This window comes from Erpetoichthys calabaricus, chromosome 18 (assembly GCF_900747795.2).
Source record: "Erpetoichthys calabaricus chromosome 18, fErpCal1.3, whole genome shotgun sequence".
In the NCBI taxonomy this organism is placed as follows: domain Eukaryota; kingdom Metazoa; phylum Chordata; class Cladistia; order Polypteriformes; family Polypteridae; genus Erpetoichthys; species Erpetoichthys calabaricus.
The window spans coordinates 52,093,496-52,106,569 of NC_041411.2; the positions used below are offsets into that span (position 1 = coordinate 52,093,496).

General features: G+C 37.8%; 1 protein-coding gene across 1 annotated transcript in view; it reads right to left on the minus strand.

The window, feature by feature from the left end:
- eif4e3 (eukaryotic translation initiation factor 4E family member 3) overlaps positions 1-13,074 on the minus strand; it is a 203,331-nt gene that overhangs the window by 13,680 nt on the left and 176,577 nt on the right. The window contains exon 6 of the mRNA XM_051921532.1: positions 12,799-12,954. Within this exon, the coding sequence (XP_051777492.1) occupies positions 12,799-12,954 (156 nt within the window). The remainder of the gene's footprint in view (positions 1-12,798; positions 12,955-13,074) is intronic.

Genomic DNA, 13,074 nt, shown 5'->3' on the forward strand with positions numbered 1-13,074 from the left:
ACACATATATATACACATATATATATATATATACACATATATATATACTACATATATATACACATATATATATATATATACACATATATATATATCACATATATACACATATATATTATACACATATATACACATATATATATACACATATATATACACACATATATATATATATATATATATACACATATATATATATATATATATATACACATATATATACATAATTATATATAATATATATATACACATATATATATATAATACATATATATATATACACATATACAGTATATATATATATATATATATATAATATATCAATGAAGATGGTCATTATCGTGATCAGAGTCAACTTTGTCAGAGCTTAGAAAGAGTTGTGTCTCTACAGGAAGTAATGGAATGACTTAATAATAATAATAATACATTTTATTTATATAGCGCCTTTCCCATGCTCAAGGCACTTACAGAATATAATAAAGAACGGCAGACTTGGGTATTTATGTTTTCCACATTAATATTTTTTGGACATAATATAGTGCGTTGTGTTAAAAGGGGCATTTGGTCTAATGAGATTGCTGTTCCAAATCTCTCTGTAACTAAGTCGTCGCAGATAAAGGCTTGAGGAATTGTAATAATATGTGGCTGAAGTCCATCTGTATTGGTGAGTGTACCATCTCTCAGTTGTAATAAGCAATTGTTATGATCTGGTTCTGGACATCTTATCTTTTTTACTAACTGTATCTTTTGAAAGCAATGCCAATTGTCTGCGTATTTTAAGGTGCACTGAACAATAGCTGAGTGCATGGCATCTGGAAGAATAGCTAATCACTGTTTAAAATCTCCTCCTAATAAAAGTACCTTTCCTCCAAATCGAATATTATTATTCATAAACGTTTGTAGAAGTTTATGAATGGTGTTGAGTAAGTGACTTCATGCCATTGTACATTCATCAATAAACAACATTTTTTGAAGACGGATGTCACGTGCAGTGCCACCGTTAATGTTCATAGTGGATACGATTTGTAGGATCTAATGCAGTTGATAAAGATTTCACTTTCAGGTACATCGTCAGTTAGAATCTTCTGTAGATATTCAGTATATGAATGTAAAGAAGGCAGTCTAATTTGACCCTTTTGACAACAACGTCTAAATGTATTACTTTTATTGCCAGTTGTTTCTTCAGGGAAGTGAACTGAATGACAATGATTGCAAATGACATTCATTAATCCAAATGAATTTTCCCGGTGTATGTTTTGCTTGTGCCGTTTGAGAGGCGCGTTGTTGCATATGTAGTATTTGGGACGTGTTGTTTTGGAGCTGTAATCGATTTGCCTGTGCTGTGTGAGACGCCCGTTGTAGCCTTCCTTGCCGTTAACGTATGTCTGAGACGGGAGGTGTTTCGTTTTGAATCCGTGCCTGTTGCGATGCAGCACTTTGATTGATAGTTTGCGTCATGTGGATCCAGGATATAGATTTGTGCATATTTGCGTTGTTGATTTGTTTCAGGGTGCACTGTTCCAATGCGATGCAGTATTTGTGCACATATGGGAAAGCAGTATGGGCCATTGCCTTTTGGTGGCCTGATATTTACTAAAAGCAAATGAACTATTGTAGGATCTAATGCAGTTCATAAAGTTTTTACTTTTAGGTACATCGTTAGTTAGAAACTTTAGTTGAGCTTTGCGTTTTTGGAGTCGAGACATTGTTTCTTTTAGAAATATGGATAAGTAATAAGGAGTATTGCACTCACTGTTAATATGGAGACTTTTCTGCGGTTGAACGGTTAATAGTGCCTTATTGTAATGAGATCCACCTATGCTGCATAGCCGTCTATTTTGTTGTTTCTTTCGTGTTCGTGTGTTTGTTCCTGTTATCCTTTCCTTTTCGTTTTGTACCCGTGACCGTGTATTCATGACTTGTTTCTTTCTCAGCATCCGAAATATGGATAAGTAATAAGGAGGGTCGCAGTCACTGTTAATATGTTTCCTTTTCTGCAGTTGAACGGTTAATAGTGCTTTATTGTAAGGAGATCCACCAATGCTGACACCTATGCTGTCTAGTGTGAAGGTGCTGACGTTCACTTTAGAATATGTGGCTTTGGGTGTGACTTCTTATGGATGTGGGTGGGGGGGATTGTTGAGGATTGTTGTTGCGCGAGCGTCTTCTTTCTTTTTGTGTTCCTGTGTCTTGTTGAATCCCCCTCTTTGTGTGTGTCCCGTCCGTCATTTGTAGGGTCTGTGGGGTGGTTTTGTGTTCTTTTTTTTGTGTTCCATGGGCTTGTTGAATCCCCCTCTTGGTGTGTGTCCCGTCCGGTGCCTGTAGGGGGGGGGGTGCCTTGCTGTTGTGCGCGAGCCTCTTTTTTTTTTTTTTTTTTTTCGGGTCTAGTTTCGTGTGCAATGTGTTTCGTGCTTTTCCTGCGTTTGACTTTGTGCCTCATTTCTCCTTTTTGTATGTGCTCACTCCTTTTTTCTGTGGTCTTGTCCGCCACTCGCGGCCCCTCATCCGCCTTTGTCGCCCTCTTTTCTCCGCCTTTCTCCGACTCTCGCGGACTCTTTTTGCGCCTGCGCCTCTCGAAGCCCCTCATCCGCCTCTCTCGCCCTCTTTTGTCCGCCTTTCTCGGCTCCTCAGCCGACTCTCGCGGACTCTTTTTGCGCCTGCGCAGTACGTCTTTTTGCAGCTACGGCCCATGGCCGGATGTGCCTGCGTCCATCATCCGGTTTAGCATTCTCGGTTAGTAATATGGATAATTATATATAATATATATATACACATATATATATATATATACACATATATATATATATATATATATATATACACATATATATATAAAATATATATATACACACACATATATATAAAATATATATATACACACACATATATATAAAATATATATATACACACACATTATATATATATATATATATATATATATATACATATACATATACATATACAGTGGAACCTCTAGATACGAGTTTAATTCGTTCCAGCACTGAGCTTGTATAGCGAATTTCTCGTATCTAGAACAAACTTCCCCATTGAAAATAATGGAAATCCAGTTAATCCGTTCTGCACCCCAAATATATTAACCTAAAAATCAATTTTCCTAACAAATAACACTGATAAATTATATATACTGTAGTCTACCTTTAATAAATAACACTGGTAAATAATATAACTGATTATTAAAAGAATCAAAACAGGTGTCCAAAGTGCAGTAGAGCATTCAATAAATCTTTAAATAAATAATCCTTAAAACAGTTGTGAAGTGGAGGTTTAAAATACACAAGAATAACAATCCTTTAACACGAATTTAAAACGTCAAAAAGATGCCGTCTTTAAAAAACAGATGACAATCCCCGGTGCTTCTTCTCTGTTAGCGTCTCACCTGCGGGCTCTGCAACAGGCGAGACACTCTTAATGCAGCTGACCTTCTCTACACCGTCCTGCTTCAGCTGTTTGGCTCGCCTGTTCAGCTCACTGTTCAGCTACACGCGAGCCTGCACTCACTCGCCCGCCCGCCTGCCTGCTTGCTTGTGTTTGTGCGCGCGCGCGCTCTCTCTCTCTCTCTTTTCTTTTACTTTTTCTCCCCCTTAACCAGCTCGCGCTTCTCTATATATGCGGGGAGGACATGGCAGCTGCAGCCCATCAGCCACAGGAACAATCATGGATGTGGGCAGTTTCCCACCTGTGCACTTAAGTGAGAAACGCAGACACCGCAGATCGCAACTGCTACCACGCCCCCTTGCTAAGCCGCGAGCTATACCCACAGCCTGGCTCGTGGCTCGTTACGCGAGCCAATGCTCGTATTTAGATCTGAATTTTTCGCTCATACTTTCCTCGTATCTTGAATTTCTCGTATACAGAGGTGATCGTATCTCGAGGTTCCACTGTATTTGCAAACTGTTTCTTCTTCATTGAGGTTTTCTCTTGGAGAGCTTTTTTCATTTCATTGAAAATTAAAGCAGCAGCTGCCAAATTATGTAGCTTTCTTATTAATTTTTCAACAGTGTGTAAAATAACTTTATAAAGTAACATAAAAGGTTTAAATACTGGTTATCCTTTTACACTAAAATATTACTAAAGAGATACAAAAAAAGTAAAATACATATGTTCTTTTTCTTTAAGGAGATTAAATATTACTGAAGAAAGAAAAAAAAAACTAAAACAGCCAAATGGGGCTATGCATACAAACTTAAAAGGTTTAAATAAAACAGAAATATACACTTTTATTTTTACTTGCTTAACTTGTGGAGGGTGTATCCTGTAGCAAAGCCCTAACTTTTTTCGTGAAAGCCCGTTTCAGTCAATAAGTCTTAAAAACAGGTGTAAAGATATTGACAATAAGCTACGCAAACCCACCAAGAAATGGAATCGTTTAAATCAAGTATCATTACATCTTCCTTTCTTAAAGAGAAGTAAGGCAGTACTTATAAGCTTATATATATATATATATATATATATATATATATATATATATATATAGACATACATACATATTTATATATATCTATATCTATATCTATATATATCTAAATCTCTCTCTCTCTCTCTCTCTCTCTCTCTCTCTCTCTCTCTATATATATATATATATATATATATCTATATCCCCACGAAGTACTGCTTTTAAATTTTTATGAAGAAGAAAAGCTTTTTAAATTGAGGGAAAATATCCCAATAGCAATTTGTTAAGGATCTGTTTTTTTGTGAAGCAGCCTTAACACAGCTTTTCCGCTGTTTAATAAACGAACGCCATATAAGGTCTTCCTTTTTCCTTGCTTCGCCAAGGAAAGAGCCTTTTTATTAAATCCAAGGGTTCTTCGCTTTTTTTTTTTGTTTGTTTATTACGATTGTTATAGTTCTGTTTGTATACGACGTTGTCAGTTCAGCACTCAGGTTGTAATATGACCAAGCCGTGCAAGCTTACTGTTAAGAATGCAACGTATAGTTGTACATGAGAAAAGCAATCTTGCCTCAAATCAATGGCAAACTTTTGTAGGTCTATGAACTTAATTTAAAGTTTAGGTTTACACGGTGCTTTCTTTCTGAAGTACCTGCACTCATGAATATGTCTGTATGCGTCAGTCACTCAAATCCCCGCGCTTCGCACCGGCGAAGTACTGCTTTTAAATTTTTATTAAGAAGAAAAGAAAACCTTTTAAAATTGAGGGAAAATATACCAATAACAGTTTGTTAAGGATCTGTTTTTTTGTGAAGCTGCGTTCACTCGAGTGATCACTTCGAGATGACTTGCTGGCTAACCATAAGCGTTACCTGGTAGGTAACCACCCATACAATCAGATTGTGAATCAGACTACGAATGCCGTGAATGTAATTACCCCGATCTGCATGCTGTCAAATAAACGAACCACACGCCGTGGCGCAATTTTAGGGGCTTAGCCTCTAGCGCTGACGTCCGAGGTTCGATTCCCGTAAGGGAGTGAAGTGAGCGCTGGTTTTAAAGTACTGCTTTTAAATTTTTATTAAGAAGAAAAGAAAACCTTTTTAAATTAAGTCTTAAAAAGAGCTGTAAAGATATTGACAATAAGCTACGCAAACCCACCAAGACATGCAATCGTTTAAATCAAAGCGCGAGTCGAAAAACACCATCCCATAATATTAGTTAACGATTAACACATTTCTATATGTATTGTAAGCATACAATACAACTGATAATATGTTGCGCTTATTTATCTGGTGTACTGACATTTTTGCGCGTTTAACGGCTGAAATCTACCGTGGTTTGTGCCCTTCAGAATGAAAAGAGTTTGCATTTACCTTTTTAATAAAAGGCTAGCTTTTAAGCCTGAGAAATCACCCCGTAAATGCACACGTTTAATTGCACATGTGTTAATATGTATGCTTACACAGTATTAAAAGACACTCAATAAGTACACAGTATTAAAAGACAGTCAACAATTAACGTCATTTACCTTCGTTCCCGCGTTTGACTTGTGCTGTAAATCTCTTCCTCGTTTTCAGTTCATGTGATTATGTAGGAGGCGTAATACGTGACTCCGCCTCCTCCATTAGAGTATATGGACAAAAAACAGGTTCCAGTTATGACCAGTACACGTAGAATTTCGAAATGAAACCTGCCTAACTTTTGTAAGTAAGCTGTAAGGAATGAGCCTATCAAATTTCAGCCTTCTACCTACACGGGAAGTTGGAGAATTAGTGATGAATGAGTCAGTCAAACAGGTTCCAGTTATGACCATTACGCGTAGAATTTCGAAATAAAACCTGCCTAACTTTTGTAAGTAAGCTGTAAGGAATGAGCCTGCCAAATTTCAGACTTCTACCTACATGGGAAGTTGGAGAATTAGTGATGAGTGAGTCAGTCAAACAGGTTCCAGTTATGACCATTACGCGTAGAATTTCGAAATAAAACCTGCCTAACTTTTGTAAGTAAGCTGTAAGGAATGAGCCTGCCAAATTTCAAACTTCTACCTACACGGGAAGTTGGGAGAATTAGTGATGAGTGAGTGAGTCAGTCAGTCAGTCAGTCAGTCAGTGAGGGCTTTGCCTTTTATTAGTATAGATTAATTTTGTCTGAAATTCTCCACCATAGTGCAGTGTGGATGAAAGGTGAAAATGGAGACAAATGTCTGAATTTTAAATGAAAACATACTAGTGTTGATGGAGCTTTAGTTGCTGAGCAAGAAAAGCATTTGACAGAGAGGCTACTGCAACTATGACTACGTGGCAGAAGTCAGTGACTGAGATCGGATGTTCACAGCTTTTACAATCTTTAAGTAAGAAGCCCTGCCTGAAGGGGAAAAAAGTATGTCCCTGCTGGTAAAGAATACATGGTGTAAGGATGAAGCAGAAATTCTTATGGTCTGATATTATTATAATACAGTTCTCACCATAAATGAGTACACCAGCAGCAGGCAGCATGCTATCCCATCCCCCCAATGACACATACACAAAGTCATACACAAAGTTCTTCCAGTTCAAGTCTGTTTATCTGGATGTGAGGTGTCTTGAATTGTATAGGGTAAATAACATATCATTATTTGGAACACATGCATTACATGTGTGTTCCGTGTCGACAAAGATCTGTGTAAATGTAGGATGACAGGAAATATGAGGCAAGAAATGTTGAACACATAACTAGAACAGAAACTTTTTTCAAGTTCTACTAATAACTGGCCAAATGCTGACGTGAAGTGTATATAATATGTGAAGACTGAAGTCCAAATATCAAACATTTGGACAGGAACATGCAGGTGGCCAGTTGCTTGCACTATAACAAGCTTGACCTGGCAGTGATCAACACACATGTACTGTGCAAGGATATGTACGGGGTCCACTGAGAAAAGAAGAGTGTTCATGGCCCACCTTGCAGAGGTGCTTCATCGTCGCTTCTTACAAGAAAAGGCGATGGAAAAAGAAAAGGAGGATGCAACATTGGCAAGCTTCTGTTCCAAAACAGCTGTTTCCCCCAGGAAAGCAAACTGAGTCAGTGTCAGTAATAGGAACGACAGCATAGAGAGAAGTGTGTACATTGCAACAGGTACACATGTTGTACATGTAGGAAGGACAGTCCTTAGGTGTGTTAACTGTTAACATTTGAATCTGATGATTGCATATAGCCCGGAACTGACCTCTCTGTACTATTCTTTCCTCTGCATGTCCTGGTGTACAAAAGAAACACCACCATGCAGCAAAATGTGGAGACTGGGTAAGATCGAAAAAAAAACAAACAAACATGTGGTCACTGATTACAACTGCAAGATGGTATGCGAATGAATATGAATAATGATGCATCCATGCCACAATGTTTTCCGAAATGTACAATACAGGTTATAAAATGGATAATTCCAAATATCATATATACCTATGTCTGTTTTTTGTCAGTGCGACTTTGACATCATGGACCATAAGGCGCATACTAATTCAGCGTAAACAGGAACACTCAATAAAATTGAATAAAAAAAATTCAAGTGACAATGAGATAGGAAGAAGGCAGATTCACCAGCGTGTGTGTGTCAGCTTTTATCCATCCAGATCAGAGAATTTCCAGTTCGATTGTCTCAAAACACCACTCACATCTTCAGTTATTCCCAGTTTCAAATAAAAACTAACAGTGTCAGATCCCTTTCAGGGGGTAGTATATATCGTGATCGTGAGTGAGTGAGAGAATAAAAGTGGGGAAAAAAAATGCTAACTTTTACAAGTACAGTGATACCTTGACTTATGAGTGTCCCAACTAACGAGTTTTTTGAGATACGAGCAGTCTCTTGGCCGATTTTTTGCTTTGAGTTGAGAGCTAAAATCTGGGTTACGAGCCAGCTTCAGATACCCCAGCCCACCGCTAGCATGTGCAGCTCGCCACAGTGAATGCCCCAACATCCCGTGACTCACTCGTTCACTTTAAGCAGTTAGCTCGCAGTGGAAACTTCAGTCGTGTGCTCGCAGTTATTTTGCAAAGCTTTGTTTTTCCAACTATGAGTCCAAAGAAAGTGAGTGCGAAGGACAGTGCAGAGAAGAAGAAATGGATGATGTCCATTGAATTAAAGAAAGAAATTATTGAAAAACATGAGCAAGGTGTGCGTGTAGTTGATTTGGCGAAGCAGTACGAGCGTAGCACTTCTACAATCTGCACCATACTGAAGCAGAAGGAGTCGATAAAGGCTATAACGCCAGCCAAGGGCGTTAAAATCATTTCTAAGCAGCGGACATCTATCCATGAAAATATGGAGAAGCTGCTGATTGTGTGATTGATGGAGAAGCAGCTCGCAGGAGATACCATGACGGAGGCTATAATCTGCGAGAAGGCATGAGCGATTTACACTGATTTGCAGCAGCAGACCCCAGGCACTTCAACAGACGAGGCATCGGGCGAGCTGTTTAAAGCCAGTCGGGGCTGGTTCGAGAATTTTAAAAAGAGGACCGGCATTCACTCCGTTGTCAGGCATGGTGAGGCAGCGAGTGCGGATATAAAGGCAGCTGAGGATTACCTCAAAACTTTTGCAGGAGTTATAGCAGCTGAAGGATACATCCCCCAGCATGTCTTCAACTGTGATGAGACAGGACTCTTCTGGAAGAAGATGCCAAGGAGGACTTATATAACAGCAGAGGAGAAGAGGATGCCTGGCCACAAACCCATGAAGGACAGGCTAACCCTCACACTGTGTGCCAATGCGAGCGGTGACTGCAAGATTAAGCCACTGCTCATTTATCATTCAGAAAACCCCAGAGCCTTTCTTTCATAATCTTTTGTGACTTAAAGACTACAGGTTATGTGGAGGGCAAACCCAAGGGCGTGGGTCACCAGGCAGTTCTTTGTGGAGTGGGTGAATTTGGTCTTTGGTTCTGACGTTAAAAAATATCTCCAGGAAAATAACCTACCTCTGCAAGCCCTTCTCGTCCTGGACAATGCGCCTGCTCACCCACCTAACCTTGAAGATGACATCCTTGAAGAGTTCAGGTTTATAAAGGTTCTCTACCTTCCACCCAACACCACCCCTATCCTGCAGCCCATGGACCAGCAGGTGATTTCTAATTTTAAAAAGCTCTTCACCAAGCACCTGTTCCGCTGCTGCTTTGAGGTGACGGAAAGCACAAACCTCACCCTTCGAGAGTTCTGGAAGGACCACTATAACATTGTGATATGCCTCAGAATTATCGATTTGGCCTGGCAGGGTGTTACAAAGAGGACATTGACCTCTGCATGGAAGAAGCTGTGGCCTGAGGGTGTGTCTGAAACGGAATTTGAAAGACTTGAATCCGAAGTGGCAGTGGTGGAGGAGATTGTATCCCTCAGCAAGACCATGGGCATGGACATAGATGAAGATGACATCAATGAGCTCATCGAGGAGCACTCTGAAGAACTGACAACGGAGGAGCTAAAGGAGCTACAGACGCAGCAGCACATGGAGGTTTTGCAAGAAATAAGTGACACGGAGGAAGTTATCTCTACAAGTGAGATAAAGGAAATGTTGGGAATGTGGGAGAAACTTTCAGACTTTATTCAAAAGAAACACCCAGAAAAAGTTTCAACTGGGCACGCGACTGCGCTATTTAATGACACTTGAATGACGCATTTTAGAAACATTCTGAAAGGGAGGATGAAACAGACCTCATTGGACAAGTATTTTTCGAAAACCCCTGCAGATGAAAGTGAGAAAGGTGCGGCGAAAAGGGCAAAAATCAGTTAATAACATTCAGTTCAGCCTTTCTCCACCACCTCCATCAGCATCTTCAACTCATCTGATCTCCAAGGTAAATGCTGTACATTACACATTGTACATTGTACTGTACTGTACTTAATAAAACCAGTTTATTGCAGTACATTCTATTGTATTGTGTTTTTATACAATATTTGTTATTTATAAGTATATTTTTCTTATTTAAAAACATAAAAAAAATGCAGTGTTTTTTGGGGGTCTGGAACGGATTAATGACATTTCAATTCATTCAATGGGGAAAATTGTTTTGAGATAAGAGTATTTTGACTTACAATCTCGGTCACGGAACGAATTAAACTCGTATCTCAAGGTATCACTGTACTATAAATTTACAGTGGCTGTTACAGGCGCAAATCTAATGTATGTTTTTATTGTATAATGTTAACAAATAAGAGCAGCTCACTACTCAAAACAGTAAATATAAGAGGCAGTCAGGATCAAACCGGGGACTCTTGATTACAAATCAGCAATTCTTACCACTGCGCCATGGAAGCTGTTGTAACATCCTTGAACCTTTTGTGAAAGTGTTTATTTGATCTTTGGACTTCAGGCTTCACGCATTACATTGTTTATGTCTACATTTTGTCATTTATTACTAATATATGAAAAACGTTTCTGTTTTAATGATGTGTTTACACAGATTATTGTAGAAATGGAACACACTTGAAATGCATGTATTCCAAATAATGATCTATTATTTCCACTCTAAAACTCCAGTACTCCCAAATAATCAAGGCTGGAACTGGGAGAACTTTGTGCTCGTTCTTCGGCGGTGGGGGGATGGAATAGTAGGCCGCTTGCTGCTTGTCTTGATCGGCACATTTACAAGACAAAAGACGCTGATGGAGAGGTGCGAAGAGATTTAAGGTGGGCCAGATATACAAGTTTTTTTGTAGGCTTTGGTAATTCTAGTGTTAAAGCATTCATTTTAATTATTAAAACAGATTCCAACACAATTGTAATGCTAGTCTACAGACCACCAGGGCCAAATTCATTGTGAATGTGGCAACCTTTTATTTGATTTGGCTATAAATTATGATCACGTAGTATTGATGGGGGATTTTAATGTACACATTCATGTGGAATTTGACACTTTTAGCAAATGTTTTACTATTTGTTAAATTCAGTAGAATTTTGAATGATTGTCAAAGGTCCAACTCATAATCATAACCACACATTAGATTTAATTATAACTTACAAAGTTGAAATTCAAAATTTAAATATTACTCTATTAAATGAAGTTATTTCTGATCACTACTTAATTACGTTTGATTTGGTTCTGCTCTTACTAATACACTCGCAGATTAAAACAACATCTAGATTGTAATTTTCCTTTAAAATTTATAGATACTTTGAGTAAGTCAAGTGTAATTTTGGAAAACCATTTAGATCAGTTAACATCAAATGTAAATGCAGAAAACAATTTAGATCAGCTAACATCACATTATAATGTGACCTTGAGAGATGCTCTGGTAGCAGTGGCTCCCCTTAAAACAAAAGTGATCAAAGCCCGTAGAAAGTCTACCTGGTTTAAGGGGAACACTTGAGCTCTTAAATTAGGGTGTCGAAAACTGGAGCGCAGATGGAGAACAACAAAGCTACATGTTTTTCAAATTGCATAGACAGAGAGTGTTAAAAAAATATAAAAAAGCTCTGTTTAAAGCTCACTCAGATTACTATTCTAAAATAATAGCAATAATAAAAATCCTTGGGTACTGTTTAGAACAGTGGCTAATTTAACAAATGAGAATTCAGATCTACAGTGCAAAATACCAGCAGACATTAGCAGCACAGATTATATGAACTTCTTTAATAAGAAAATTAAAAATATAAGATCCCAGATCTCAGCATCACAGTGCAAACCACATACTAGCTTGACAGACCCAGTCTCTCCTTGCATTCAATACTTTAGAAATGTTAATCCTGTGATTGAGCAGGAAGTTTTGAATTTAATTTCTAAAATAAAACCTACTACTTGTTCCCTAGATCCAGTGCCAACAAAATTAGTAGAAAGTACAATGGATATTCTTGCAGCCCCTATTCTTAACATTATTAATAGTTCATTACTGCATGGAACAGAACCTGATGCACTAAAAGTGTCAGTTATTAAACCTTTACTTAAAAAGTTAGACCTAGACCCACACATACTTAATAACTATAGACCCATTTCAAATTTACCCTTTCTTTGTTAAAGCCCATTGCGGCACTTCTTGTGTGTACTGTATTGTATACACATCGTTTGGAACCCCTGCAGATTTTATGTTTTTTCTGTCCTCCCTGACCATGGGACCTTACTCTTATTCTATGTTAATTTGTGTTGTCTTATTTTAATTCTTACTTTGTCTTTTTTTCATCATGAAAAGCACTTTGAGCTACATTATTTGTATTAAAATGTGCTATATAAATAAATGTTATTGTTGTTTATACATAAGGCTGTAGGACGTTAAGAGACATTCAAAAGTAGACTTGATGTTATCTTAGATGAATTAAGTGGATGGGGCTGGTGAGCTTTGTTGGGCTGAATGGTCTGGACTTGTCTATATTGTTGTAATGTTCTAAAAAAATGTTCAACATTAAAAATATGTTTACTTACGTTTATAAAACACGGCCTTGAAGGAGGTGTTAGGAAGAAGTTCATAGATTTTTCTTAAAACGTTTGCTTCACTTGCATGAGATGCACTTACATTCCACACTTGCACCACATCTTCACGATCCCGAATACTAACACTGACTCCAATTACTTCATCGCCTGAAAAATGTAAAATAAATAAATAAATAAATAAATAATGTATTTAAACTAAGATGTATGACAACGTTATCATAAAAAATAACTTGAATGATTTAATAGAAAATTGTTTTATTGACTGTT